Genomic DNA, 27049 nt, shown 5'->3' with positions numbered 1-27049 from the left:
TCTTGGTATAAAAACTCTCCCACTTCTCCACCATAAATTTCCTTCCTTTTTGTGGTTGTATTTGCTGAGAGAAAATGGTCAGCTGGTTCTGCTGGCAAGTTCACATTTGGGCCTTTTGACATCTTGTCATCACAGCTCCCCAGTCTGCTCAGATCACAGGATGTCTGCATCTCTTAGTCCTTTCCCAATACTGTGGGGTCACCTCTTTAACTTGCTTCAATTCCATTAAACAAAATGTTTAAAAACAGGCACCAGGATTTAAAGTTCACAACAAAAAACATGGAGTTGATGTGACATCTTTGGCTGCTCTTGGAAAACCAGTTGCTTTGTCATCCAAGCAACGTGAAACATCTCCAGAACGCTCATCCTTCTACAAGTGCAACCAAAACACAGCAGAGTGGCAGCATCTTCTTGTCCTCTCCCACCACTGTGGTGTCACCTATTTTTTTGCTTCATTTTCCACCATCCATTAAACAAAATATTTAAAATCAGGCACCAGGATTCAGAGCTCACAGCACAAAACATGGAGCTGATGTGGTGTCTTTAGCTGATCATCCTAGTGGAATTCCATTTAAAAATGTGTTTAAAATCAGGCACCAGGATTTAAAGTTCACAACAGAAAAACCAAGGAGCTGATGTGGCATCTCTGCTGCTCTTGGAAAACCAGTTGCTTTGTCATCCAAGCAACATGAAATGTCTCCAAAATGCTCATCCTCCCACCAGAACGTAGCAGAGTTCCAAGGCAACGCTTCAGATCTCATTGAGCCATCAAGTGCAACATCTCATCCTACAAAAAAAAAACAAAACCAAAACCCACCCCTCACTTGTTTGGAGCAGCTCTGGTTTCTCCCAGAGCACAGCTGAGTTAGTGATGCTGCCAGATTTCCCTTTTTTTTTTTTGCGTGTTTTCCAGGAAAAGCAAGTTTGCAGCAGGGCTATGACCCGAGGGGCTCTGGGCTGTTTGTGTTAGGGCCTGGCTGGCTGCCCTTCTTCTTCTCTGTGACACTCCCGGGCCTCCCACAGAGCTTTTCTGTGTCCCCTCAGCTGCAGCTCCAGTGGGGAGAGGAGGGAGCCGAGAGCCAGGAGGGCGAAGCAGAACAAAGCCCGACACAATCGGTCGTTTCTGTGCCAGGAACGTGGTTTTGTAGAAACCAGCTCACAAGCTCTAAATGACTGGGCTTGGCAACAGCTGGGAGGTTGGTTTGACCCTGGAAAAAAAGAGGGAAATAGATATGGGGATGTGTTTTCCAGCTGGCCCAGGTCCATGAAGAGGCAGTGTGAGGGTAATTCTCAGCTCTGTGTGCTGCTTCTTCCCTTCCCTTCTCCCTCCCATCTTTTTCCTCTCTCAGCCACCTTTCTTCTTCTCTGCCTTTCCTCTCTCAGCCACCTTTCTTCTTCTATGCCTGTCCCTCTTTTTCTCTGCCTTTCCCCCTTTTTCCCTTTTTTCCCCCATTTTCTCACGTGGATGATAAAGGATGGCCATTTCAAATCGTGATAAAACCCCACTGAGAGCCAAGAGGCAGAAATTGCTCCCCCACTGAGGCTGGAAAAATGTCCCAAATGGTGCCAGAAAAAAAGCTTTACCTCTTCTTCCTTGTTTATAAACTGGTGTGTGATCACCAGACTCCCTGTGAACAGAAGATCCTGATCATCCCTCTGTGCTGACAGAGCCATTCCCTGGATTTTATCCAGGGTGGGCTGTTATTCCTCACAGTGCTTTGAAACTTAAAAAGACAAAAAGATGCCTTCAAGGATCTCTTCAGAGCAATAACGATTTGAAGCCTGAACATGTCAAAAGGCTCATCTTTTACGGGTTTCCTTAGGTGAGTTGAATGTCTGGGGACACTTTGGATTCAAGCAGGCTTAGGAAATCAATAGGAGTTCAGCACCTGACTTATCCAGGCTCTCTCAAAAATCCCGGGGGGAAACTCAGCCGCAAAACAGGAATCTTTGAGAGCAGAAATTATCCCACTTTTATTTCAGCCAACAAAGCCATCACGGGGAGTTTTTCCCAACCCATCACAGTCCACGTGCAAAGATGTAGGTGACACTGGCCAGGACAGCCAGGGACATCACTCCAAAGCTGCTTTTCTTGCTGCTGGCTTCATTCACGTTGCACAAGGGTTTTGTACAGCAAGAAACCCTCTGAGAGCTTTGTTGCTGACTTGCTGCTGGACACGTCGGAGAGCACATCTTGGAGATGATGTATTTGGGCTTGTTGGGCTCTAATGGAGAAGAGAAAGGGGGAAAAAAGGAAGAGTAGGATGTAAAAATCATTGCTAATTTGCTTTCATGGCTAAATCTGTGCTGGGGAATAAAAGAAAGGCAGGCACTAACAGTGAAGGCAAATTTCGTGGAATGAATCATAGAATCATGGAATGATTGGAAGGGACCTTAAAGATCATCTAATTCCAACCCCCCTGCCATGGGCAGGGACACCTTCCACTAGATCGGGTTGCTCAGAATAACATCTAACACTTCCAGGGATGGGACAGCCACAGTGTCATAGAATCCTAGGACTGTTAAGGTTGGAAAAGACCTTTAAGATGATCAAGTCCAACCATGACTTGGTCCTCTGCTCAGGACCAGCATCAGTCTGGCCACGTCCACCCTGCATGTCCACCAACATGATGCTGGTCTTCCTTGGGCTCCAGATCTCTTCTGTTCCTGGAGGAATTATCACCTCAGTGCCTCTCAGTTCAAGCTCCCTGAAGTGATGCCCAAGCTGGGTCACTTCCCACCAGGATGGTTTTCCTACAGCACAAAACCAGGGGGAATATTCTGCATGACCTCAGATTTGGGCTGAGAGCACCTGGAGGTCTTTGAGGGCACAGACCTGAAGGACTGTTGATGGCACAGGGAGTCAGCCATGGAGCAGTTTTGCCCAAAAACTTCTAAAAACAACTCTAAGAGTGAAAAATGCACACGAACTCGACCCCCAGGCTTGAGTTCGCTCCCTGATGCTGCTCGATGTGTCTCCAGCACTTCCCACCTCCCGGCAGCGACATCGACACTGAGTGACTGCAAAAGGGAGCCACAAGGTCCATGTCTCCTAAAAGCTGGTGATCAGGACCTATTGTTTCCATGACTGGGATGAAAGCCCATTCCTGGGGCTGTTCCTCTCCAGAATAAACAAGATGTTGCTCAGGAACGTACTCGTTCTGACGTCCTTCCGCACGGTCACGCAGTATTTGTCCTCCTCTGAGCACATGGAAATGGTCAAACAGTCCTTGTTGGACTCCTGCTCTTGGCAAATGTAGCACATGAATGGATAAGCTGGGAAAAAAAAAAGCAGAGAAAGCACATTACATGGTTTAAGAACCACAAAAGCTGCTGCCCAGAGATCTCCATTTTCCTTGCTGATGAATGTTTGTGTGCGGGTGACCACTGATTTCTTTATCCCTTGACCCGTGGCAGTTGTGCTAAATCCTTCTCTGTCTCTTGTGTCTCAGGCTGAGGAGTGTTATTGATCTGTTTGCAGTCTCTGGGAGCAGGAGATGTGAGTGGAATTCGAGGATTTGGGGGCTTTTATGCTGGAGATTATTGCTGAGCAATAAATAGCATCTCCATCCTGACGGCTCTGCCACGTGAGTTGCCAGTTCCTGCCCAGTGGTTTCTTCTGGGCAACACCAGGCAGGGCTTGACAGGGAGAATTTGAGGGTGCCTGGAGTGCTTGGAGGAGGTGGACAATGCCCAGCGTCCTGCTTGTCTTTCCTGGCTCAGACACTGCTGTCACATCTCCTTTTTTGTGGTTGGACATCACTCACCGACCTGGCCGAACCTCAGTTCTAGGAAGTCTGGGGAGAGCTGCCAGATGCTCTGCCAAGCTCCTGTTGTAGTGTAAAACAGAGAATGAATGGAAAAGTCTTAACCAAAAGTCTAGTTGAAGTGGTAAAGGGAGATTTGTTGAGATAATTCATATCTGCAGCTCTGGTAGAGGATTCACGTCAAGGTCACGCAGCCATGAGTTGTCTTTCCTGGCAACAATTTACACACTCACCCTCAAAGCCAGAACAGGGTAGGACAGACCTCTGGAAAGTAATAAGAAAGAGGAAAAGAGCAAAGACACTGTCTGGGTGAGAGAACACACCAAAGTGTCCGCTGGGCAGATGGTTTGAAGGATTTTATGGTGGTGGTCGAGTTCTGGGCTCGCGAAATCACCCAGAGCAAAGTGTGTGGTTTTGTGAGAAGGAGACGGGATGAGCTGCTTTAAAAACACGGATAATTTTTGAAGGGAAGCAAACACAGCACCACACGAGTTGGTGCTAAGTCTGGGGACAGTCTGTGAGCGTGGCAAGGGCAGAAAGCAAGCAGAGGACATGTTCCTGGGAGAGCAGCTTTGCCCGATAAGAAGCTGGCAGTGAGAACATGGAAGGACAACGAAGGTCAGACCATTAAACGAGAAGTTTGTGATGGAAGGGAAGGGAAAAGTCCTCAGTTGTTGATCCGGTAAGGGTCAGAACAATGTTAATCTTTTTTGCTTTGTTTGGCACTAAAAGTTGAATTTTCATGTGCAGAGTAGAGGACATTCAGTGAGGTTTTGCCAAGTTTTTGGCACAGTCTTGAGTGATGTTTTGAGCAAGACCAGGAAAGACAAGGCAGTGAAAATGCCACAGAATGGGTGCAAAACCAGGCATGGAAACTCTCTCACAGGGTAGTTCATGATGATGAGTGGTCAAACCAACTTGAGCAACGCAGCTCCAGAGCTCTTCTGTGGGCTCAGGTCTGTCCAGCATCATCCCTGGTGACAGAAGGGATGGGATGGAGGATGAGCATCATGTTTTCAGGTGGTGCCAAGGACCACAAAGGTGAGAAGACACTGTGAGTAGAGTTCTGTAAGTGCTGGAAGTAGAGCCAAGGAATCCTGGGCAGCATCCAAAGCGGTGTGGGCAGCAGGGCAAGGGAGGGGATTCTGCCCCTCCAACCCCCTCTAAGGTGAGACCCCCCTCCCTGCAGAGCTTCCTCCAGCCCTGGGAAACAGCACAGGAAGGACATGGAGCTGCTAGAGAGAGTCCAGAGGAGGCACCAGGATGATCAGAGGGATCATCCAGAGGGAGCAGCTCTGCTGGGAGGAAAGGCTGGGAGAGTTGTGATTGTTCCGCCTGGAGAAGTAAAGGTTTCAGGGTGACCTGATTGTGGCCTTGCTGTACCTGAAGGAGCTACAAGAAACATGGAGAAACAAGTGACAGGACAAAGGGGAGTGGCTTCAAAATAAGAATAGATTTAGATTGGATATTAGGAATAAATTCTTTACTGTGAGGATGGGGAGGTCCTGGCACAGGTTGCCCAGAGAAGCTGTGGCTGCCCCATCCCTGGGAGTGTCCAAGACCAGGTTGGGAAGGACTTGGAGCAACCTGGTCTGGGGGAAGGTGTCCCTGCCCATGGCAGGGGCATTGGAATGAGATGATCTTTAAGGTCCCTTCCAACCCTGGTCGTTCTGTGATTCTATGACTCTATGATCCCATAATTCCAAGATTCTGATTCCAAGTGATTTTGACAGATGGATGTAATAAAAGAGCAGAGAAAAAAAGGCAACCAACAGTGGATGAAGTTCAACAAAGAGAAATAAATCACACTCGGATAAAAATTAGACACTTGAACATTGGATGACGAACGAGTGGTTCAGTGACGATCAAGAACCACAGTGCAAACAGCAGGAGTCAACAGTGTCACATTCCAGAGATGGAAGGGAACACAGGCACAATGTCATGTGCAAGATATGCAAAGTGGCCTTTCCACCCTGGCAAAGCCTCAGCCACCAGCAACCGAACTCAGTGCCCAAATCCGTCTGCGGCACTTTAAAAACTATGCAGGGCATTTGGAGAGAGCCCAGAGGAGAGGGAGGAGAAAGGGTTTGACTGGAGTTTTGGAAATGTGACCTCGTGGAAAAGGGTTGGAAGCCTTTAGAGTGTTTATTAGAAATGAGAATATGTTGAGGAAAGGCACAATAACCACCTTTCTGCAAGAAAAAAGAAGCAGCGGAGGAGAAAATAATAAACTGGTTTATACGTTCTGTGGTGAAAATATGGGAGATCTGCACGAAAAGGGATGCTAAGGGATAGTAAGATTAAATTCCTAAAAGTCTGAGCAATTCCAGGCTGTGAAATCTTCCTTGCTGGAAACTTTTAAGGACACCTTAAACAAACATCTGCCTGTTTTTTGCCTGACAACAAGGACTTGATGATCTTAAGGTCCAACCTTAAGGATTCTGTGATTCTGTGGAAAGGATCGTGACCTTTTAAGATTTCTTCTGGACACAGTTTAACTGTAACAGGGAGTTTATAGATGGAAAAGGCAACAGACCCTCTTTGGTGGACTGAAAGATCGACAGTTTTGATCAAAAGTTGGTTATTGGGGTCTTGGATGCCACCCCAGATGCGTGAGAAGTATCAAACAAGTTACCTCCATGTTTTCTGTTGTCCCTCTTTTAGGCCAGAAAGCTGCAACCTCTTATTCTTGATCTACACTGGGCTAGAAAGGTGTAAAAACCTGTCCTTAAATCCATCTGGAATCTGATGCCAATATAAAACATCATCAGCCCTACACCAGTAAGGAATCCCACCAGGAATCTGTGCTTCCAGAGCCTGGCATCTCTGTGAGCTTTCCATTTTATCCTGGCTCACACTGAGGTTGTTGCTTCGAAAATTACCCTCTTCTGCCCATTCTGTTGTTTCATTCAGGAATTAGGGGCACAAAATCCTTTCTTTTTTTTTTTATAATAAATAGCCCTTTTCCCACCCCAAAACCGGCCGGAACTCCCACTCTTCCAGGAGTGCTTCAAAATCATTCATCCCAAAAACGTGGGAGTGAGGGGGTTGATGCATCAGAGAGCAGGAATTAATGAGGTGCCTCTTTCCCAAGCCCTGCTAGATATGTATCGTGGTTTCTGGGAAACCATCAGGTGTGGGGCAGATATTGGCAATCTGGTCATTATTCCTACGTGCCAGGAGCGATGGAGCAACACATGGAACAGTCCCAGAAGGAGGACACACATTCCCAGCACCTCAGACTTCCCTTTGGGAGAAGGATGCCTTTAACATGACACTGGCACAGAGAAGTTCTTTCAGCTCTGCCTCTGATTTAATCTATAAAATTCCCAGTGTTGCACTTCCTAGGGTGGAAGACACTTGGCAAACCACGTGGATCACCACAGTGGAGGAAGCAGCAATAGAGAAAAGTCTCTAAAATACCCAAAAACTGCTATTCATTTAAAAAATTACAGGTTTTTAGGCTTTCTGGCACTTCCAACTTGCAGCTTTTGGGAAGATCCCATAGACCACTGAGTGGATTTAACCTGGCATCCAAAGAAGATTAATTTATCAAGACCTTATTTCTGCATCAAGTTGGAGCGCAGAAGGTGCTCAAATCAATCAAGGTGCCAAGGGACGTTGGTGACAATAACATTGGGGATGACCCCCTAAATTTTTGCCACCTGAAAAATTTGCCCTCCCCTTCTCCCTGCCTCTGATCTTAGCCAGAAGCAGCAGCTGAGGCTCACCTTGTTGCACGCACAGGACAGCAGCCAGCAGGATGACGAGAGGAGTCCTCATCTCCAGCAGATGCTCCCAGCTGCACTGGGAAGGTGTTTGGAGGGCAGGTTTTATACCTCTGCAACAGCAGTTTTACAGGTTCCCACAGGTGGACACGAGCTCAACCCACGGGCGGGAGATGTTTCACGTGGGAGTTTTCCAGGCTGGAGGCGTCGGAACCTTTTAAGATTTCTTCTGGACACAGTTCAACTGTAACAGTGAATTTATAGATGGAAAAGGCAACAGACCCTCTTTGGTGGGCTGAAAGATCTAGAGTTTTGATCAAAAGTTGGTTATTGGGGTCTTGGATGGGACCCCAGATGCGTGAGAGGGATCAGACAAGTTACCTCCATGTTTTCTGTTGTCCCTCTTTTAGGCCGGAAAGCCGCAACCTCTTATTCTTGATTTACACTGGGCTAGAAAGGTGTAAAAGCCTGTCCTTAAATCCATCTGGAATCTGATGCCAATATGTGATGGTTTATACGTCCCGTGGTGAAAATAGGGGAGATCTGCACAAAAAGGGATGCTAAGGGATATTAAGATTAAATTCCTAAAAGTCTGAGCAATTCCAGGCTGTGGCACCTCAGGGGTGAAAAACCCTTTCGGCGACACATTTCTTGCCCTTCTGGTGGTGGGAGCGATGGGAAATCAAGATCTACTCTTTTCTCCTCGGAGTTTCTGGCTTTGCTGGCTTCTCTGATGTAACAGAGCCTGGAGGCACAGGGATACAATCCTAGCCATGACTTTTTCCAAGCCCTTTGGATAGCAATGGATCAGAGTTTGTACCTTCCTTTCCCTTAATTATTCACCAGCACCGGCCTCAGACTCTCAGCTGGCTTACCTCAAATAAAGTCAGTGTGTTTTACAGTACCTCAAATAAAATCAGTGTGTTTTACAGCACATGAAATTAGCTAATGGTTAGTTAAACAGAAGATTTGCCTCCAATTTCCATGTCACTCTTCATTCCTTTATCAATTCCCCTCCCGTTAATCCCTCTCCTCTCTCTCGTAATCCTCAAATACCCCAGGCACTTGTTATTTAATCAAGTCTGGCTCCTCTTCCAAGGATCCTTCAGAGGGGCTGATTTTCTCCAACAGAAAGCCAATAGCTTCTCGAAATTAGACTCCCATTTATGAAAGCACAAATTGGCTCCCTGGAGTTGCAGCTCTGCTCTACAAAGAGCCATCTTTCAAACTGTCTCCTTTTCAATCTCTCCCCTCTCAAATCAACCCCTTTTCTTTTATTCCTCTGCGTTGCTCCTCTCCTCTGAATTTCTTAAAATCTGTTTCTGACAGTCTGGGAAAGAGGACCCTGATACAAGATGCATCATGAGTTGCCATCCCAACAGAGCTTCTTCCAAAATAAAATCACTCCTGGACAGCAGGCAGAGCAGAAAGTGCGAAAGAAAATATTGTCAAACCCTCCTTTTTCGGGCAATTATGGAATAACTTCAGAAATTCCCTGGATGCAGCCACCAGGAGGGTATTTTTATCTGTCTCTAATATGAATCATCTCAACACTGGATGATTTCCTTATCCATGTGAGTGTCTGAGTCCTGATCTGCTCCCGGAATGGTGTCATCAGGGGGTGAATTCCAGGGTTGTTCAAGCCTGATGTCAAACTGGACATTCCCACTCTGGGGTTTGGAGGCTGGTGAGGTCAACAAGGACTTGGTGATGATCAAATCCAACCTCGTGCTCCTCAGAGGGCAACTTTATAACCGAGGGTGTCATAAACAGGTTTTCCTTCTTAATTAGTGGGTGTGGCTTCTTGATGGGATTTTGCAATGAGGGTACAAGGAAGAAACCATTTCCCCCTATTTTTGGTCCTGTTTATCCCATAGACTCATGTTGGCTTTCAGAGAATCATGGGCTGGGTTGGTTTGGAAGGGACCTTCTAGATCATCTCATTCACCTCCCACCAGACTAGGTTGCTCCAAGGCCTGTCCAAGATGGCCTTGAAATGTCTTGTTGAGTTTCTCAACATCCATTTTATTCCTACATGAACCTTCCTGCAACAGGATTGAGTCAACTCTGAAGGAGAGGTGATGTTAAAACTCCCCCGGCACATCCAAGGCAAGAAATTTGGGTTGGAAATGAGCTTTTCTGTGTCAAAAATTTATCTGGGAGCCATTTCCAGGACATTAATGTCTTCCTTGGTGTACTAACACTGGGATATTCCCTCTTCCTGGTGTCTGGAGAGAGGGAAGAGAGATTTCTTTCTCAAAGAGGACTAACCCTGCAGGCACACCAGGGCCACCAAGTGAGGAGTAAGATTGAGGAAGATTGGAAACAAAAAAACCCCAAGGATTCTGAGTCACCTCTGTAGAGTCATCTCATCCATTTGGGAAAATTAAAATGGACCTCAAATTGGAGCCATGAGCTGGCAGTGGACCTTAAATTGGAGCCATCACTTGGCTGTGTGACAGCAGAGCAGCAGTAAATTTTGGAGAAGGGTTGCTTTTGTCCCTTTCCATGGCTTCCAGAAGCTTTTTTAGGCCTTGCTTTGATCTTTTGCATCCATCTCATCTCCTGCTTTGTCATTGAGTCGCCGGGTGTTGGTCGGATCTGGGCAAATAAATGGGGAAAAGGGGGAGAAATTTCATGTTGTGAGGGGAAAGACACCCAAATTACTCAAGGAGAGCAGAAGGCAGCACAGATCCTTCAAAACCAACGGTGATAAAGCCCTGAGTGAAGGAGAGGAAGGGTCAAAGTTAAAGCACCTCCTAATTTAGGCAGAGCAAGGCCTCCTTGGCTGATCCAGGTCTTGACTCACAGCCCTGAAAACCGAGCTCTTATATAATCCACAGGGAGAGGGAGGCAGTTCCCTCCCGGGAGCAATCCCAGGTATTTAAATGAGACTCCCATCGCCTTCCCAAGAGCCCTCCAGGTGGCTGTGCTGGTCAGCTCGACACTCTCATGCCAGGAGGAGGAAGCCACGGGATCCAACGGAAAGCCTGGGTGGAGGGATGTGGGATTAGGAATCGGCACCTTGAGCGGGAGGTGGCACCTCAGGATTTCTCAGGGAGGTTGGCAGAGAGTCTCCTCTTACCCAACCCTCTCAGGGAGGGGTCTCTAAGGGAGCTTTCATGTTTTTTAGGACCTCCTGTGCCTCAGGGCAGCTGAGCTCCCACCTCCAGACAAGGACCTCGAGACATGGGTCAGCTTTGGCCCCACACACGTGGGGTCGTGTTGCTGGGCAGTAGGGAGTGGAATCTGTGGGATCAGGGAGAAATCAGGCAAGAAGCAGGGTGTGTCCCACGTGCCTCCATCCCCTTGCCCATGCCAGGTTCCTTCCCAACCCAAAACAGAGGCACCCGCCAAGTTCAGGCACCACAAAACACAATTTATTTTAAACCTGGTTGCCAAGAGCTGACCTGAACTCACAAGCTCAGCACAACGAGACCTGGAGCCTTAATAACCCTGTCTTGCCTTTCCCAGTCCCTAAGGAATCTCAAACCTGTGGATAGCAAAGGCTGAGGATTATTCCAAATAGTTCAGTTGTTGCCATGTTGTGATCTGTGTGTGGGGCAGAATTTGGCCACCTGAGGTCACAGAACAGCTCTTGGCTCGTGTGGGGTGTTCACATCTGCCTGTCACTTGAATATCTCTAAATGTGGCAGGAGGGGAAGAAAAGGGAAGAGGGTAAATCTGACAGAAGGCTGGAACCAGCTCAGCTGGGGGATGATGAAAACCACAAGGAGAAGGAAGAGTCTTAGGGCTAAAGATGGAGTATCCTTGGCCAACCTTGGATTTACACGGAGGAGAAAACACTGAGCTGAGGCTGTAGCAAGAAAATAGAGGTTGGGTGGAAAAACTGGGACTGACTGGATGAAGAAGCCAAAGAGGAAATCTAGGAGAGAAAACAGCCAGGAGTGCAGAGCTGGAGGTGGGATATGGATGGGAGGAAGGGGTAAGAGCAGGTGGGGGTGAGCTGGTCTTGAGGTCAAGTTTCCTTTGAAAACCTGTTCAAAATAACAATGTGGCTGTTTCTGAGCAAATGCCCATCAGAGGGAGCAGAACATGCAGCTGCTCTCCCCATGACACGAGTCTACAGAGGGAAAACCAGCTGGGTCAGCTGCAGCCAACTAATTATCCTGGGACGTCTTCCTTGGGGTGATCCCTGGGGAGAGCTGCCTTGGGAGAAAGCAACTCACCCTCTCCTGACTCACTTTGGAAGGGTCTGAGTGAGAAAATCTCTCATTCCCAAGATTATCCACAGGGAAGGTCAGGGCAGGGTGATGAGTCCCTTCCATTTTACCCACGCTGGGACACCTGACTGGCAAACCTAAAAGATTTATTTTCCAAATTCATATTTTGTCGCAGATGAGGCTGGAATTTCAAGACTCCAGCAGACACACATCTGGCTTTCCTGATGATTTGCCTTTAAGCACCGTGCAAGATGCTTTTCTCCCCTTTCAGGATAATCCTTAATGCCTATAAAGCAATTTCCACTGGAAGATCTTCCATCGGTTTAAAGAAAACTTAATGCTCGAAGTCCCTTCCCGTGGAGTCCTGCCCTGTCCCCTCTGTTTGCTGGGGAGCCCAACTTCCCTTCAGGCAGCTGACCCAGAAGAGAAACTGAAAGCAAGTTAAATAGAGTTTATTCTGAAACAGAGTCACAAAAATGACATTTCTACCAATGCAGAAAAATAAAATCTGGGGAGAGGCTTCCTGAAGTGAATGCAAAGCAATTTGAGCATATTCCAGCATTATTTGATTCCACTTGCAGCCTCCACTTTTATTCCTGCTGCCATGGATGCATCCAGCAGCTCCTCCCCACGTCCCACACCACGCAGCCACACAAGAGGATAAAATAACACTTTATTGTGCCCAGTTGCTGCTTAACAACTCTGATATTAAAGGGCTTCCTCGGAGTAAAATGATGTGGGGCAGAAAATGGTATGAAGGGAAAAAAAATGGCATGAGGGATAAAACAAAGGGGAAAAACTGCACTAATTTAGAAATGCCAATAGCAGGAGAGATGGTGCCCGTGGTGGGCTCCACATCACGCCTTTCTCTTCTAAAAATATCCTTTTGAGGTAGGGCAGTGCCCTTGGGCGTGGTCATCGGAGCAAAAGCGTTTCCTGACGGGATGTGACCTCCCGGGCGGGGGAAGCAGGGCGGCATTCCCACCCTGCAGGTGCCACCTCGAGCCCTGGCCATGCAAGGCCTAGTTTCCCCCCGGGAAAGCCTTTAAAAGCCCATGCTGAGGATGCAGGCCAGGCTGGCCAGGAGGCCCAGGGCAATGATGGTGGCGCTGGTTTTCACGCTGCTGGCGCCGCTGATGTTGCACAGGGAGGTCTCGCAGCAGCTGGTGGCCACCCCGGCTATGCCGATGTTGAGGTCGATGGTCGGGCAATATGCAGAACATTTCTTGGTGATGCGCTGATTCTTGTCACTGCCTGGGGTGGGAGGGACAGAAAACAGCAGGGAAAGTCGGGATTTTTATCTCATATATTTTTTTAAGCTTCAATGATCACCTGGATGTGCAATATCCGGTAGTAGACCCCAATCTATTCCCACTTGCTGCCGTTGTTTTCCCCTCTGGCTGCACCATTATTGTGCATAGTGTGACTTCTTGAGACCAACTCCAACCCTCACAACCCTTCTGGTGGTTTCAGGGCCAGTTGAGAGCAACTTAAGGCAAGAATTTTTGGATTTTAATGCATTTGTGAAGTGCAATCCTGAGACAGCGTCACCGTGCCTTGGGGTGGCTCCTTCCAGGGTGCCTGGCCCTTTCTAATTCCACCACCTCATGAGCACATACTTGACCTTGGAGTTGAGACAAGGGCTTTGTGGAGGGAAATTCTTTCTATTCCAATGTCTCCCTTTCCCGGGAGTGTTTAATCAGTGCAGCAACAAAGATAATCTCTGAGTTCTGCAAGATTTGCTCTCCCCGTGCTGCGATCCTCATTAATTCTTCCACCATACCTCCTGGTGGGAGCAGGCTCTGCAATCAGCCTCCCCTGATCCCCATTTTCCCATCAGAGCCTTGGAAAAGCTCACCACTTACCCATTCCCGTGGTTGAATAGGTGGTCAGACAGTACTTCTCGTTGTCGGAGCATTTGGTGGTGCTGAGACAGTGGATGTTGGAAGTCGCGTCTTTGCACGAGAAACAGGTCAAGGAGGAAGCTGCCAAAAAAGCACAAAACACCCGTCAATCACCTCCAGAAACATCCCCAGGAGCACAAAACTGTTGGTGGATGGAGGATCTGTCAAGCCCAGTGGCCACAGGTTGACAACCACCTCCATGTGTTAAACTTGGCTCCAGGAGCCAAGTTAGTTTAAGCTCAAATTCCTGCCACAGATGTGCTTTGCTCCTTTAGGAACCCTCAGGGATCTTCCTGCTGGATATTTAGTTGACTCTGCCTTGAATCCATTTAAATGTGTGGCATCTCCACTGTGCTGTTGGAAAGAGTCCCCCAGTCTGCTGCCACTTGCAGTGTGAAGCTTCTGGGATCCCTTTCCAGCCCGGCTCCTCCAAGCCTTGGTTGGTGGACAACAGTTCTTGGATGGAGACACTGGACCAGAGAATCTGTGGCTGCCCCATCCCTGGAAGTGTTCAGGACCAGGTTGGATAAGGCTTGGAGTAACCTGGTCTAGTGGAAGATGTCCCTGCCCATGGCATGGGGTTGGAACTGGATGATCTTCAAGATCCTTTCAAACCCAAACCATCCCATGATTTTTCTGGTTCATTTTCAGAGCTCTCCTGTGTCAGGAGGAAAATCTTGGACCTGCAGAAGACAGGGCTGAGCAAATCACCCCCTGGGCTGCAGCAGATTCCTTTTTACAGCCATCCATGGGTGTTAACATCCTCTCTCCACAAAATGTGCACATCTGGAACACTCTGCATCTGCCAAGCGCTGTGCTGACAGGAATGAATGCAAACAGCTTGCACTCACTGAGGCTAAAACAGCCATTCATGGCAAAGAGATCCTTGGGGAAGGGTTTTTTGCATGATAAGAGGAATTTCCTCCTCATCTCTTTATCTGGCACAAACACTCCTGACAGCAATGTCACCCTCCAGGGATTAGACTCATCCTCATGTCCAGAATATCCCTTTCTGTGGCCAGTTAATACCCATTTAATTCTTGGAGCAGCACTGGCCTTTAGCTTTGCCTTCCTTTCCCTTCATCTTCCTTGCTCTTCTTCCCCCTTGTCCTTCATCTTTCTTCTCTTTTTCCCCCCTTTAGCTTTGCCTTCCTTGCCCTTCATCTTCCTTGCTCTTCCTCTCCCCTGCCCAAGCTCATCAGCACCTTTGCCAGCACTGTCCCAACCTCATCCCTGCCCTTGTGTGACCTTAAGACAAGTTCATGTGGCCCAAACAGGCTCCTCAGTGTCCTCCCAGCCCAGCCCTGGCTCCAGCTCAGCCCATGACCCCAGGATCACTGGTTTCCATAGGAAAAGCCTTTTAGGTCACTGTTCATGCTCTGCGTCCGTGGAAACCACCTTCTTCTCCCACTCCAACTCACAGCCCCTTCTCCCTTTCCGTGGCCTCCCAGTGCTGACCTTCCTTTTCCTCTCATGATCCATAGTCCTCCCATTCCCTACTCTGTTTTATCCTACTGAATGGCCATGAGCAGAGGCCACAGAGGACAGAGAGGCCATAAAACTAGGCTGGCAGTGCCTCAGATCCCATCTGCCTCCATTTCCATGGTTGTTTCAAACCCTTCACCCTTGGCACCCTTGGGTCTCTTTGACTTCACACCAAAACTGCTGCAATTTCCTTCCTACCTCGGTCATTTCCATCTCCAGAACCTCACCAGTTCTCCCACTTGGCTCTTGCCTTTAGTATTGTCCTGATCCTAATGGATACATTTATTTGTTCAAGTCTGAGACCCTCCTTAGGACCATCTGTGTGAGAAATGTGTGGGTCCGCTCCCTTTTCTCGTGCAAATCCCATCCAGGGATGTTTCTGCTCCACCCCACTGGGAACCACCCTTTCCTCCCAGAAACACGCTAAAGCTGAATCCCAGAACTGGATTTTCCAGACACATAGCCTGGCTTAATCCTTAATAATACAGCTTCTTTAATCCAAGCCCATCCCCAGAATAATTTCCTGAATTAATGCAGGAAACAGTGAAGCTTGTCATGTGCCCAAATCCTGTTTCATCCCATCTTCCCAAAGCTGGGAGTCTTCATTTCAGAGCCCAGTTGCCCTCGGAGCCTTCCATCACCTTTTCCAACCTCTGAGTCTCCTCAAGAGGTTTCTTACTCACCATTTCCTAGGGGACTCTGGAAGCTGATGGAATCCTAAATGGCAGCTCAATTAAGACCTTGAACTCAGGGAGGACAATTTTGGTCATTCTACTGAAAATCACTTCTAATTTTGTTTAATCTCTTCAGGAATCTGAGGGCTGAGAAGGAAAGGAAAACTATTTCTTTCAGCGCCCTACCCAAGGTGTAAACCTGGAGTTAAACCAGGCTGGCCTAAGCTGGTTTACCTCAAATAAAATCAGTGTATTTTGCACTGGATGTCTCCTGCCTGCACCCATCAGGACCTCTGCTCTGACTGAAGGGGAACATTCCCTGAGGAAAATATTCTCGTGGATAATTCCAGCCACACACATAAACCTCTTACATGTGTAAAGCATTAGGAAGTGCAGGGATTGACACCGGTTTTAGGAAGTGCAGGGATTGACACCGGTTTCAGGATTAATTGGAAGAGGAACCAACCTTGGATTGCAAAGCAAAGTGGGGCTGCTCATGGGGTAATTTCCGCTGATCTTTTTAAGAAGTATGATTACAGTTGATAAGATCCTTTTATTGTCCTTAACGTTCTCAACTTGAGCACAACGATTTAGCACATACCAAGTTTAAAGCCTGTGAAATCCCATGATAAGAATATTTACAGAGCTGAAGGGCTCTGCTAGACCAGGAGCAGAATGGGTGGTAGTTTGCAGGTCAAATGCTACAGCAGAGGCTGGGAAAAATTCAGTTTCTAATAAGGCAAAAACCCCCTGAGCTGAGGGAATCAACTATTCCCCTAAAATAGAGGGATATTCAGGGCAGCACCTTCCCTTCCTTGCTTGAGCCACAGCCCAAGCCTGGGGGCTCCCAGAGGCACAGGCAGAGCCCAGTCAGGAGAACTGAAATAAAGGTTCCCAGTGCTCTCCCCCCAAAAAACCCCCAGACACTTCTCAGAAAGAAAATGGGACTCTGCATCTCCATCCCAGACCTGGAATCAACCACGCTGGGAATTACAGAACCCCTGGGGCTGGAAAAGACCTCAAAGGTCATCGGGTCCAACATTACCCCAGCACTGCCACGTTCGCCACTAAACCATGTCCCTGAGCACCACATCTACATGTTTTTTGAGCACTTCCATGGCCAGTGATTCCACCACTTCCCTGGGTGGTGATTCCACCCCTTCCCTGTTCCCGTGCTCGAGCACCCTTTCGGTCATGGCATTTTTCCTGATGGGTTAACAGTCAGTCTTGACGATCCGAGAGGTCATTTCCAACCTTAATGATCATTTCCAGCCTTGCTGCACTTCAAAGCAACGAGAGATGGGAGCCAGAACTGCTTCTCCTCTTGTGGTCTGACCATCTCTAGCGATTTAGGTAATGATGGTTCGTAATGGCAACCAATAAACAAGTGAAAAAAAATTCATAATGATCGGGCTGTGGTGAGTCCTGGGTCAAACCTGCAGCTTTAGTGCCCAGCTCTGTGTATCCCTCAACTAACCCCCTTCCTATGGAGCTGCACTGAGGGCTCTCAACCCGTCCAGGGGCTGGGCTGGGTTGGGTCTTCATGAGTCGTCTGAGGTGGGCGTTTCATCCCCCATTTCACCTCCGTGTCTGCCCACCTTCTGGTGGGAACACGTCCCCTGGCTTCTTATCCTGAGGACTGGAATATTTTCTGGACCTCAGTGACTCTCCTGCAAAATCCTCTTATCATCCCACCACATCAAAGCCAAACTTTTGGGAGGGTCTCCCCCGAGCAAAGCAAACCCTTGGAGACTCACCCGTGTCCGTGCACAGGGCGAGGACGAGCGCAGCGAGGAGGAGGAGAGGAGCCTTCATCCTTTCCAGGTTCTTTCAAGCTCCCAAAATAAGCAGGACTCAGCCAGGGCAGGTTTTATACCTCTGGAGTGTTTGCTTTGATCTCGAGATAATAACCACGGGGCTGCTGTGTCAGAGGAGGGATAATTGGGAACAACGTGTCAGGGCTTGTGTGTCCAAGGGCTCTTTGTTGGAAGTCTAAGAGGGGGTGTGTTCTCCCCCCCACTTCTTTTCCTCCTCGTTTCACAACTCAGCTGCTTCATCCTGTGTGAACTCTGGGACAGTTTCTAATTTTGGGGAAGTGGAGGAAAAGCAAAGCACACAAAAAAACCAAAACAACGAGGAGAGGAAGGTTCTCCTTTCTGGGCCTCCCAGGGTTGAATCCCTTAAAGATCTCGCCCTGGCACAGGTTGGATTTAAATTTCAAATGGAATTTGGGATCGAAGCTTCTACAAAATGTCTCCCAGGATTGGCAATAGCACTAGAGCAGCAGAGCAGAATCCTTCCACTGCCTTTCATAGGGGACCAGGCATGGTTTTCTGTCTCTTTTTTAAGGCAGCAGTTCAAAAAATCACAAATGTTTCTACTAAAAAAAAAAAAAAAAAAGAATATTTTATGTGAGAAGAAAACGTTATCTTGTTACAAAATAAATTCCACTGGGCAATGAAAACGACCCCTTAAATTAAAAACCAGACATGACACCCACTCCCACAGCATCCAACAAGCTGTGCCTTTTTTTTTTTTTTTTTTTAAAAAATTCCAAAAAAATAAATGTCAGGGAGAAAAACACCAAGCAATTAAAGCGTGGAGAACGAAGGGTTGGCTGATCGAGGATCTCAACTCGTTAAGTTTTCAGAGGGAAAAAAAAAACAAACCAACCAAAATTCTGTGAAATGCCAACAAGAATATTCCATTGGATTTTCATGTTGTGCTCTTTACTCCTTGTTTTTTTTAATCATGTTTCATCCTGTCTCCCTGTATAAAATCAGAATTTTTCCCCATCTTCTTCAGGTTGTTGTTGTTGTTTTTCCCTCCCGCCGTTGTTTTCCTGCCGTCTCCCCACGGGGATGGAGGCACAATCCCAGAAAAGCTCCTTCCACGTGACACCTGGAGCTGCAGGAGCTGCCCCAAAGCCTCTGCCAGTGACTCTGCCCCTTGCTGCTGCCCATCTGCCTTATTTCCCTTTTATTTTTTATCTCCAGATTCCTCAGATTTCCGTCTCCCTGTAAATATTCTGGTCTTCTGACATGACCCACCTCCAGCCATTGTCTCACCCAAAAGCCACCCCGGGTTCTTGGGGTGATGTAAGATTTTCCATCACCTCTAAATCGGGCTTATAAACACTGTTCACATGACTGAGGTGAGGAAATTTCTGCTTTCTCAACAGGGAGAGCATGAAACTCAGTTGGAACAGAGGTGGCAATTAAGCCAAAAGGCTCCAAGGAGGGGCGTGTTTGGCTTCATCACCCTTCCAAAGGCACCAGGAGGAAGGAAAATAGGAGCTGGCGCCTTCCTTGCCAGTGAAACCCTCTCTTGCTTGTGAAATATTTGATTTTCCCCAGGCCAGGAGAGATTTGATTGGTAAATCAGCTTTTTTTAGTGATTATCTGGGGAGGGGGTGATGCCCCTCAGCAGAGGGAACGTTGAGTTGCAGAGCAGAGCCAGCCCACATTCCCAATTATCTCAGCCAACAGCATCCCCTCGCAGGTACAGAAATAGCAGCTCAACCAGGCACTTGTTTTTGATTCCCTCCCCTTGTAATCTCATCCAAGCCAAAACCTAAAATATCTCCTGTCTCCTGCAAGCTGCTGAGATTTTGAGAAGGCAGGGCCCGAGTTCTTAAAGGCTTTAGAGCAGGATTTTCCAGTAGATGATCCTGGAATCTTCCAGCTGGTCCCTTATGTCCTTCTTAGTGTTGTCTTTGTCCCTCACCAGAAATAAAAAAAAAAAAAAAAAAAAAAAAGAACATGAGGGCAGAAAGATGATTTTTTTCAGGACACAAGAAGGTAAAGATAATATCAGAGTTTATAAGAATTTGGGAGTTATGAACTTCATAAAGGCTTCAGAATGAGTAACAGGGGGTTTAATTTGAGGTGGAGGTGGAAGGTGAGGTGGAAAGACTTATTTCCCTTGACAGAGTTGCCGGGTGAAGAAGGAAAAGTGTTTTGCTCATCTTGTTCTGGTTGAACCCGTTGTGTGAGGAGGACAAACAGTTGCTTTATTTTTGGAGGGAGGGAAAAGCAGTTTTCTCGAAACAAAAGCTGGTCAAACGTAACAGTAAATGTATGTAAATGTAAGTGTGAAATTCAGATGTCGTCGCTAAATGTGGAATTTCGAGTCGGCCAAAAGCTTTGAGAAGAGTTTCAGAAATTGCTGTGATTAAAATGGGGGAAAAGCCGTTGGAAAAGTGGTTAAAAAAGTGCAAAAGCCCAAGTTTCTGTTGGTCTCTCAGCACAGAAATGCTACAACACCACTATCCTCTAGTTAGAACATTTAAATAAATGCCAGAACACCCTCCTTGACCAGAAATTAAATCTTTATGGGATGATTAAACCTAATCCCATTTTCACAGCCTTTGGACAGCACTGTGGTTTCTTTCTGTTGTGCAGAAACACCTAGACTTTCCCGTGCTGGTGGAGCAGGATTCCCTCAAATCCAGCAGAGGATTCCCCTCAAATCCAGTGCAGGATTCCCCTCAAATCCACAGCAGGATTCCCCTTGAATGCAGAGCAGGATTCCCCTTAAATCCAGCACTGGATTCCCTCAAATCCAGCACAGGATTCCCCTCCAAACCAGCACAGGATTCCCTTGAATCCAGAGCAGGATTACCCTCAAATCCAGCACAGACTTCCTTCAAATTCAGCACAAGATTCCCTCAAATCCAGCACAGGATTCCTTCAAATCTAGCACAGGATTCCCCTCAAATCTAGCACAGGATTCCTTCAAATCTAGCACAGGATTCCCCTCAAAACCAGCACAGACTTCCCCTCAAATCCAGCACAGGATTCCCCTCAAATCCAGCACAGGATTCCTTTCAAATCCAGCACAAGATTCCCCTCAAATCCACAGCAGGATTCCCTCAAATCCAGCACAGGATTCCCCTCAAAACCAGCAGAGGATTCCCCTCAAATCCAGGGCAGGATTCCCCTCAAATCCAACACAGGATTCCCCTCAAATCCAGAACAGGATTCCCTCAAATCCAGAGCAGGATTCCCCTCAAATCCAGAGCAGGATTCCCTCAAATCCAGAGCAGAATTCCCCTCAAATCCAGCTGGGCTGCAAACATGAGGGGTTTTTTTTCCAGGTGCCATTATACAAACCCTCCCAAAATTCAGTGCTGAAGTTTTCAGCTGCTCAGCTGGGAATTCCACACTCTCCAGCTCCACCATTATGTGTATTTTTCCCATTTTATTATAGTTTTGCTCATCCAGGAGCAGGAGGGAATCTCAACCCCAAGAGTTGCCGGGGATGTCCAACCCAAGAGCTCCAGAGGATCCCCATCCCATCTCCTCCATCCCCAAGCCTGGAAACGCAGCAGTGACTGGAAAGGGAAACAGAGACCTCCCCACCAGCCCAGACACCCATCACCTTTCCCAGACTCATCCTGTCCGTTTTCCCACTGGGAAATCGCGACCAATCCCTCAGCAACATCTTCTCCGAGCAGGCACGGAGATCTCCTTCCCAGGAGGACACATTCCAGCAGCACTGTCCTCATCTTGGACATCTCCAGCATCTCCAGGTGGGACCTTTCCCTGTTTGAAAAGCTGAGACCACCCACCTTGCAGAGATCACGGGAGAACTTTGCAGGATCGCAATTCCTGCCTAACCCCGGTAGTGTGTCCCAGCGGCTACAACACAATTCCCACTGGTGGGAATTCCCAGTTGGCAGTGGGAACAACACAAACACCTCGGACCTTCCCAGACTGACACCTCTGCTCCGAGCCATCAGAATATTTGGCTTTATGGAATGTGTGGATGCAACCGAGTCAGTTGGGAAAGGCAACCAGGAGAAGACTCGGAAGTGCGGAATTCAACGGGAAGCAGAGATTCCAAGAACAGAGATTCCCTCGCTGGCAGAGCTGTTGTCTCAGGCTGGATTGAACAAAGACACTCTAGAATAACATAAATCTTTATTTTTGTCTGACCATCATCACATGCTGTGCTATCAAAAGAGCTTTTCCAGGGAAAATTAGTATAAAACGGGGAGGGGGGAAAACCAGGAGCTGCGCTGCCGTGTCGCTTTGGGAATGGGATCTGTCTGGGATAAGAACAGGGCAGCACAGACCCTGTTGGAACCACGTGACAGAGGAACCTGGTTTCTCACTCGGGGGATACCTTGTGGGTTCTTGGGTTGTCCCATCTCGTCCCACCCCTCCTCACAATCCTGCCCTGATGACCCAGCCCAGACTGGCAGCGATTCCCAGGATCATCACGGCGTAGGAGGTTTGGACGCTGTTGGCGCCGCTGAAGTTGCACAGGGAGGTGCTGCAGCACTTGGTGGAAAAAGCTGCCACCCCGAAGTTCACGTTTGTCTCGGGACAGTCCACGGAGCACTTCTTGGTGATCCGGTGCCCCGCGTCCTTGCCTGGAGGGAGGAGGAGAAAGGAAAGCTGGGATTTGAGGTTCTTCGGGAAGGGGGGGGTTATTAATTGCAATTAATAACAGCCACCAGGGGGGTTGATGAGTGCTGGGTGGGCACCATGCATGGCACTAAACAGTCCTTGATAGAAACCCATGCCAAGCCGAAATCTCTGGTCTGGGTGACCAGGTGGTGACCAGCCAAAGGTTGGACTCGATCTTGGAGACCTTTTCCAGCATAAATGACTGTGGGATTCTGTGCTTCCTGTGGGACAGCAGGAAATCACTGCCAGTGCATTTCCCTCTAAATGGCCTCTAAAATGCCACTAAAATGCCTCTAAACCCACATTATTTACATCCAATCCCTTTCCAGCCTTCATCCCAGAGCACGTGGGAGAGTTCTCAGCATCTGCTCCTGGAATCTGTGTGTTCCAGCCACAAGGGTGGTGAGGAACTGGCGTGGGTTGCCCAGAAAAACTGTGGATTCCCCATCCCTGGAAGTGTTCAAGGTCAGGTTGGATGGATCTTGGAGCAACCTGGGATACTGGAAGGTGTCCCTGCCCATGGGAACCAGATCATCTTGAAGGTCCCTTCCAACCCAAACCGTTTTACGATCACAAAGCACCACTGAGGGATTCACAAATTACATGTCATGATCCCTAAACCTCAATCATCGATTCTTTCTAAAAAGACCTAAAAAAAAAATCACTATTTTCCAGGACTAAAATGAAGGTTAGAAAAGCCTGGATGTGTTGCTGGCACTCACCAATCCCAGCAGAGCTGTAGGTGGTCGTGCAGTACTTCTCATGGTCTTCACACTTGTAGGTTTTAAGGCAGTTCCAGTTGGAATGTTCGTTGTCACACGTGTAGCAAAACAGGGAGGAAGCTGGAGAAAAAACACACGTGGCACGGATTAGCAGTTTCCAGCCATTCCCTCTTTGGAAAAAAGGTGTCAAAGCCATATCTGTCCTTGGAAAACTCAAGTTGAAAAATATATTGTGAATAAGTGAAAGAAGGGGTTGGCTTTGATTAACAAAGCTGAGGGAGGAAATACAGAGAAGAAAACGAGTTTTCCTTGTTGACTTGAGATTTGGGGGGTGATTAAATTTGAAACAACGTTTTCCAGCCAGAGCAGCATTCCCAGGTGACCTTTCCTTCTCTCCTGGGGTCCACATTGGCCTGGTTGGAAGCCAAGCTCCAAAAGCAAAGCTCACGACCCGCAAGGAGGAGAAGAACTGGCAAGGAGAGGAGGAACCGGCCCAGTTCTTGGATTGAGAGCTCAATCTCAGGGATTTTCAGGCAACATCTGCAAAAAAAACACTGCCCAGACATGAATTAATGAATGTCTGTGGCACCCCCAGGGAGCAAAATGACTAAACACAGCCCCACAATAAAGGGAGTTCCCTGGGAGAGGTCACTCTGGACAATGGAGAGATTATTCCTATCAGTGCCTGGAACTACGTGTTCCCAGGGATATTATTAACTCAGCGCTGAGCCAGGGCTATTTCCAAACCAGGAGGAGGTGGGATATGGATTGCTGGGCACAACCCAAGTCAACTGAGTTAAGATTCCAGGTGGCATTTTATGTGAGGAATGTGGGCATGTGCCATCCTGTTCCCCGGAGGTGGATTTGTTGGTGGAAATTGTTTCCCTCCTGCTCGGAGTTCCATGGAATGCTCCTCCTTTTGGGTCACAAGAGGGAGTTGAGCTGCTCTGGGGAAATCCTGCTCCATCCTTGCCAGCTCTTGGTTGCAGGTGACCCAATTATAAAGCAAGGAGGGTCCTGTTTTGGTTCCTCCTGCCTTTCCCAGCCCAGCAAGGCTCTAAGTTCTGCACAGAATCCCCTCTCAGTTAATTCTGAAGTTGTTTTTAGCCAGGAAACCCCTGCCAGGGACTCTCCAAAGCCCAGCTGCTGTTGGTTCAAAATCATCCCTGAAGTTCAATCTGCCCATGAACTTGGTTAGACAACTCCAGAGGCAGTTTTGAAAGAGAATTAAAAGCCAGTTCAGTCCCTGACTATCACAAGTAGGGGGAGAAAAGGCCTCCTCTCTGTGATCTGGGTGCCTTGGTTACAGCTCTGGGTGTCTCAGCATAGGACTGACCCAGATGCTTCAAGGCCAGGTTGGACTTTGAGCAGCCTGGTCTAGTCGAAGGTGTCCCTGCCCATGGCAGGGGGCTGGAGCTGGATGATTTTTAAGGTCCTTTCCATCCCAAACCGTTCTATGATTTGATGATTCCCTGCTCTTTTCCAGTCCAGGTGTTGCAAGTTCAGTTGTTCTCCGGAGTAGGAGATAAAACCAGCCTTGGTTTTGAACTGAATTGAATCCTGGCTTTAACTCCTCTTTAAATCACTGTTCAGTTTTCCCTGTTTCTCCATCACAAGGATATTTTCAGCCTCTTTTCTCTCCTCTAGAGGTTCCCCAACACAAGCTGTGGGCTCCTGTCCTTTGGCAGGCAAAGCAAACCCCAGACCTGCTACTTAGCAAGAATTGATTGCATTTTACAGCCCCTGGAGCTGTCTCTGAGTTCCTTTTGTTGCCAAAGTTGTTCAAACCACTTCCTGCTGCAGAAGGAGCCCAAACCCCAGCACGTGCCTGAAAGCAACTGCAGTGCACTTGTGCTCACTAAGTGAGGCAAAGAAAACCCCTTCCAGCCAGGAAACAAGAACAGCTTAAGCCATTAGAGCTGCTATAAAGCCTTTCCTGCCTCTGGGCTCCACCCTTCAGGAGCTGGAATTTTAGGAAACGCAGCCAGAAATAACCTTAACGGTGCAAAAGGACAAGAGAGCCGTGGATTCCACAATAAACACACTCCCACTTGAGAGTTTGCTCCTCAAACTCAGGAGCAAAGAGCTCTTGGGCTTTCAAAAATCTCGTTTCTTGTCGCTGTGGGGAGGAGAGTGAAGCTCTGGCAGGAGATGGGGTGTCAAAACCAGCCACGCAACCTCCTGTCAACAGCAGCTCCCCCAGTTTCATCCAGGAACAAAAATAAAACCAAAGGCAGGACTCTGAGCTCGGCTTAATTCCTGTGAGCATTTTTGAGTTTGTGCCTGTCTTCAGAGGGGAGGGTGTGAGAAACCAGAGGGGGGAGCTCAGCTTCGAGGTACCTGGGCAGAACTCACTCAAAAACTAAGATTAAACCACACAAAATATTTCCAGGTACCTCTGTAGAACTCACCCAGAAACCAAGACTAAATCACACAAAATATTTCCAGGTACCTCTGCAGAACTCACTCAGAAATCAAGACTCAACCAACCCAAATATTTCCAGGTACCTCTGCAGAATTCACCCAGAAACAAAGACTTAGCCACAATAAATATCACCAGGTGCCTCTGCAGAACTCACCCAGAAACCAAGACTAAATCACACAAAATATTTCCAGGTACCTCTGCACAACTCACCCAGAAACTAAGATTAAACCTCACTAAATATTTCCAGGTACCTCGGCACAACTCACCCAGAAAAAAGACTAAATCGCACAAAATATTTGTAGATGCCTCTGTAAAACACACAAAAACTAAGACTAAACCACACAAAATATCTCCAGGTGCCTCTGCACAACTCACCCAGAAAAAAAGACTAAATCACACAAAATATTTCCAGGTATCTCTGTAAAACTCACAGAGAAACTAAGACTAAACCACCCCAAATATTTCCAGGCACCTCTGCACAACTCACCCAGAAACAAAGACTAAACCACCCCAAATATTTCTCGATGTACCCAATGCAAAACTTCCCCCCCAAGACCTCACCAGCTGCACTAAAAGCTGCCAAACCCTCCTGTCCCTGAGTTAACCCAAATTTCTCTGCTGGTGTTCCCATTCCCATCCCGGTTCTCCCAAAAACCTCCCAAGCTCCTTACCTGGCTGGGCACACAGGATGGCCGCCAGCAGGGCAACCAGAAAAGCCTTCATGGTTGAAGGAGAGCCCTCAGAGTCCCAAAGGTGTGGGATGAGGCACCACAAGAAGGTTTTATACCAGGACTGAGTTGTCTTTTCCTTCCCTTGATTGCAGTAATTTGAGGGTTGGGGAGTGACAGCACCCAAGGTGTGATCAGGGCTGGGTGTGTTCGTGCGTAGGAACCTGTTACAAAGCTGCAGGGGTAGAGGTGTTTTCTTCCATCTCATCTCCAGATCCAATCTTTTTTTTTTTTTTTTTTTCCCTGCTGACCTTGCCTGCATTGCTAATTTGGGGAGCAATTTATCTGATTCCAAGGCGGGACTCCCTTCTCGGGCTTGAACCTTGAAACCCGGAGCCGGGTCGTCTGGAATCCTCCATCCTTCCTCTCTGCCATGGAATGGGAGCTGAATATTTGTGGGAAGTGGGAGAGGAGGAGATTTTTTTTTTTTGCTGGATTGTCCACAACCACCCCAATTTCTCTCGCTTGCCCAAAGAAACTTCAAACAGAAACCAGCAGCGACCACGGAATCGGGGGAAGGTTTGGGTTGGAAGGGACCTCAAAGCTCACCCAGTTCCAACCCCGATGCCACTCTTTGTGCCTGGAGATTGTCCCTCAGAGGCTCCCGTGCTCCAGGCAGGGATGGGGGTTGATGCTCTTGTTTTGTTCTGCTCCCCTGTCCTCCAGAACCATCTGGGGTTTCGAAGCAACAATGTTTGTTGTTACCTGTCGACCAGCTCTGGGCTCTGTCAGGTTTTTCCAGTCCCTCGTGACCTCTCCAATCTTTCTGGGCTCCCTCCTTCTGCTCCCACAATACCTCTTGGCAGATGACTCAGGATGCAGAAGAAGGACATGGAAACATCATGGAAACACCTGCAGGAGTTCCATTGTGGAATGGGAGTGAAAAAGACTGAGAAATAAAACAAGTCCTGGTCAAAGAGACACTTCAGCAGGACCTTTGGTCTTTGGAGAGAGAAAGCACCAAGGGAAGCTCAAAGTAAAGGGTTGTGAGGTCACAAATGGTGTGGAAACAGAAT

The 27049-nt window shown here is 47.9% G+C and overlaps 3 protein-coding genes across 3 annotated transcripts; all 3 read right to left on the bottom strand.

The window, feature by feature from the left end:
* Positions 1-2019: 2019 nt before the first annotated feature.
* Positions 2020-7550, bottom strand: LOC116780399 (lymphocyte antigen 6E-like). Its single transcript, XM_032675364.1, has 3 exons — positions 7499-7550; positions 3157-3276; positions 2020-2225 (listed from the first exon to the last, which is right to left on the bottom strand). The coding sequence occupies exons 1-3, from the start codon at positions 7548-7550 to the stop codon at positions 2020-2022; spliced, it is 378 nt and encodes a 125-aa protein (XP_032531255.1).
* Positions 7551-12335: 4785 nt separating this feature from the next.
* Positions 12336-17818, bottom strand: LOC116790398 (lymphocyte antigen 6E-like). Its single transcript, XM_032695295.1, has 3 exons — positions 17500-17818; positions 13545-13664; positions 12336-12933 (listed from the first exon to the last, which is right to left on the bottom strand). Exons 1-3 carry the CDS (start codon positions 17555-17557, stop codon positions 12725-12727), a joined length of 387 nt encoding a protein of 128 aa, XP_032551186.1. The 5' UTR covers positions 17558-17818; the 3' UTR covers positions 12336-12724.
* Positions 17819-21688: 3870 nt separating this feature from the next.
* On the bottom strand, positions 21689-26272 carry LOC116791033 (lymphocyte antigen 6E-like). Its single transcript, XM_032696679.1, has 3 exons — positions 25977-26272; positions 22881-23000; positions 21689-22121 (listed from the first exon to the last, which is right to left on the bottom strand). Exons 1-3 carry the CDS (start codon positions 26239-26241, stop codon positions 21913-21915), a joined length of 594 nt encoding a protein of 197 aa, XP_032552570.1. The 5' UTR covers positions 26242-26272; the 3' UTR covers positions 21689-21912.
* Between the last annotated feature and the right edge of the window lie 777 nt (positions 26273-27049).

The sequence above is a fragment of the Chiroxiphia lanceolata genome, chromosome 1 (assembly GCF_009829145.1).
Source record: "Chiroxiphia lanceolata isolate bChiLan1 chromosome 1, bChiLan1.pri, whole genome shotgun sequence".
Classification (NCBI taxonomy): domain Eukaryota; kingdom Metazoa; phylum Chordata; class Aves; order Passeriformes; family Pipridae; genus Chiroxiphia; species Chiroxiphia lanceolata.
Note: the sequence above shows the minus strand (reverse complement) of the source record. Positions and strands in the feature narration are given on the sequence as shown.

Excerpts from the sequence above, each read along its gene's own strand:
- LOC116780399 (XM_032675364.1), bottom strand. The coding sequence starts at position 7,550 with ATGAGGACTCCTCTCGTCATCCTGCTGGCTGCTGTCCTGTGCGTGCAA. Across the intron at positions 3,277-7,498 it reads TGTCCTGTGCGTGCAACAAG|CTTATCCATTCATGTGCTAC; the intron begins GTGAGCCTCAGC and ends TTTTTTTCCCAG. Across the intron at positions 2,226-3,156 it reads GCGGAAGGACGTCAGAACGA|AGCCCAACAAGCCCAAATAC; the intron begins GTACGTTCCTGA and ends CTTCTCCATTAG.
- LOC116790398 (XM_032695295.1), bottom strand. The coding sequence starts at position 17,557 with ATGAAGGCTCCTCTCCTCCTCCTCGCTGCGCTCGTCCTCGCCCTGTGC. Across the intron at positions 13,665-17,499 it reads CGCCCTGTGCACGGACACGG|CTTCCTCCTTGACCTGTTTC; the intron begins GTGAGTCTCCAA and ends CTTTTTTGGCAG. Across the intron at positions 12,934-13,544 it reads CTATTCAACCACGGGAATGG|GCAGTGACAAGAATCAGCGC; the intron begins GTAAGTGGTGAG and ends CTCCCACCCCAG.
- LOC116791033 (XM_032696679.1), bottom strand. The coding sequence starts at position 26,241 with ATGAGATGGAAGAAAACACCTCTACCCCTGCAGCTTTGTAACAGGTTC. Across the intron at positions 23,001-25,976 it reads CATCCTGTGTGCCCAGCCAG|CTTCCTCCCTGTTTTGCTAC; the intron begins GTAAGGAGCTTG and ends TTTTTTCTCCAG. Across the intron at positions 22,122-22,880 it reads CTACAGCTCTGCTGGGATTG|GCAAGGACGCGGGGCACCGG; the intron begins GTGAGTGCCAGC and ends TCCTCCCTCCAG.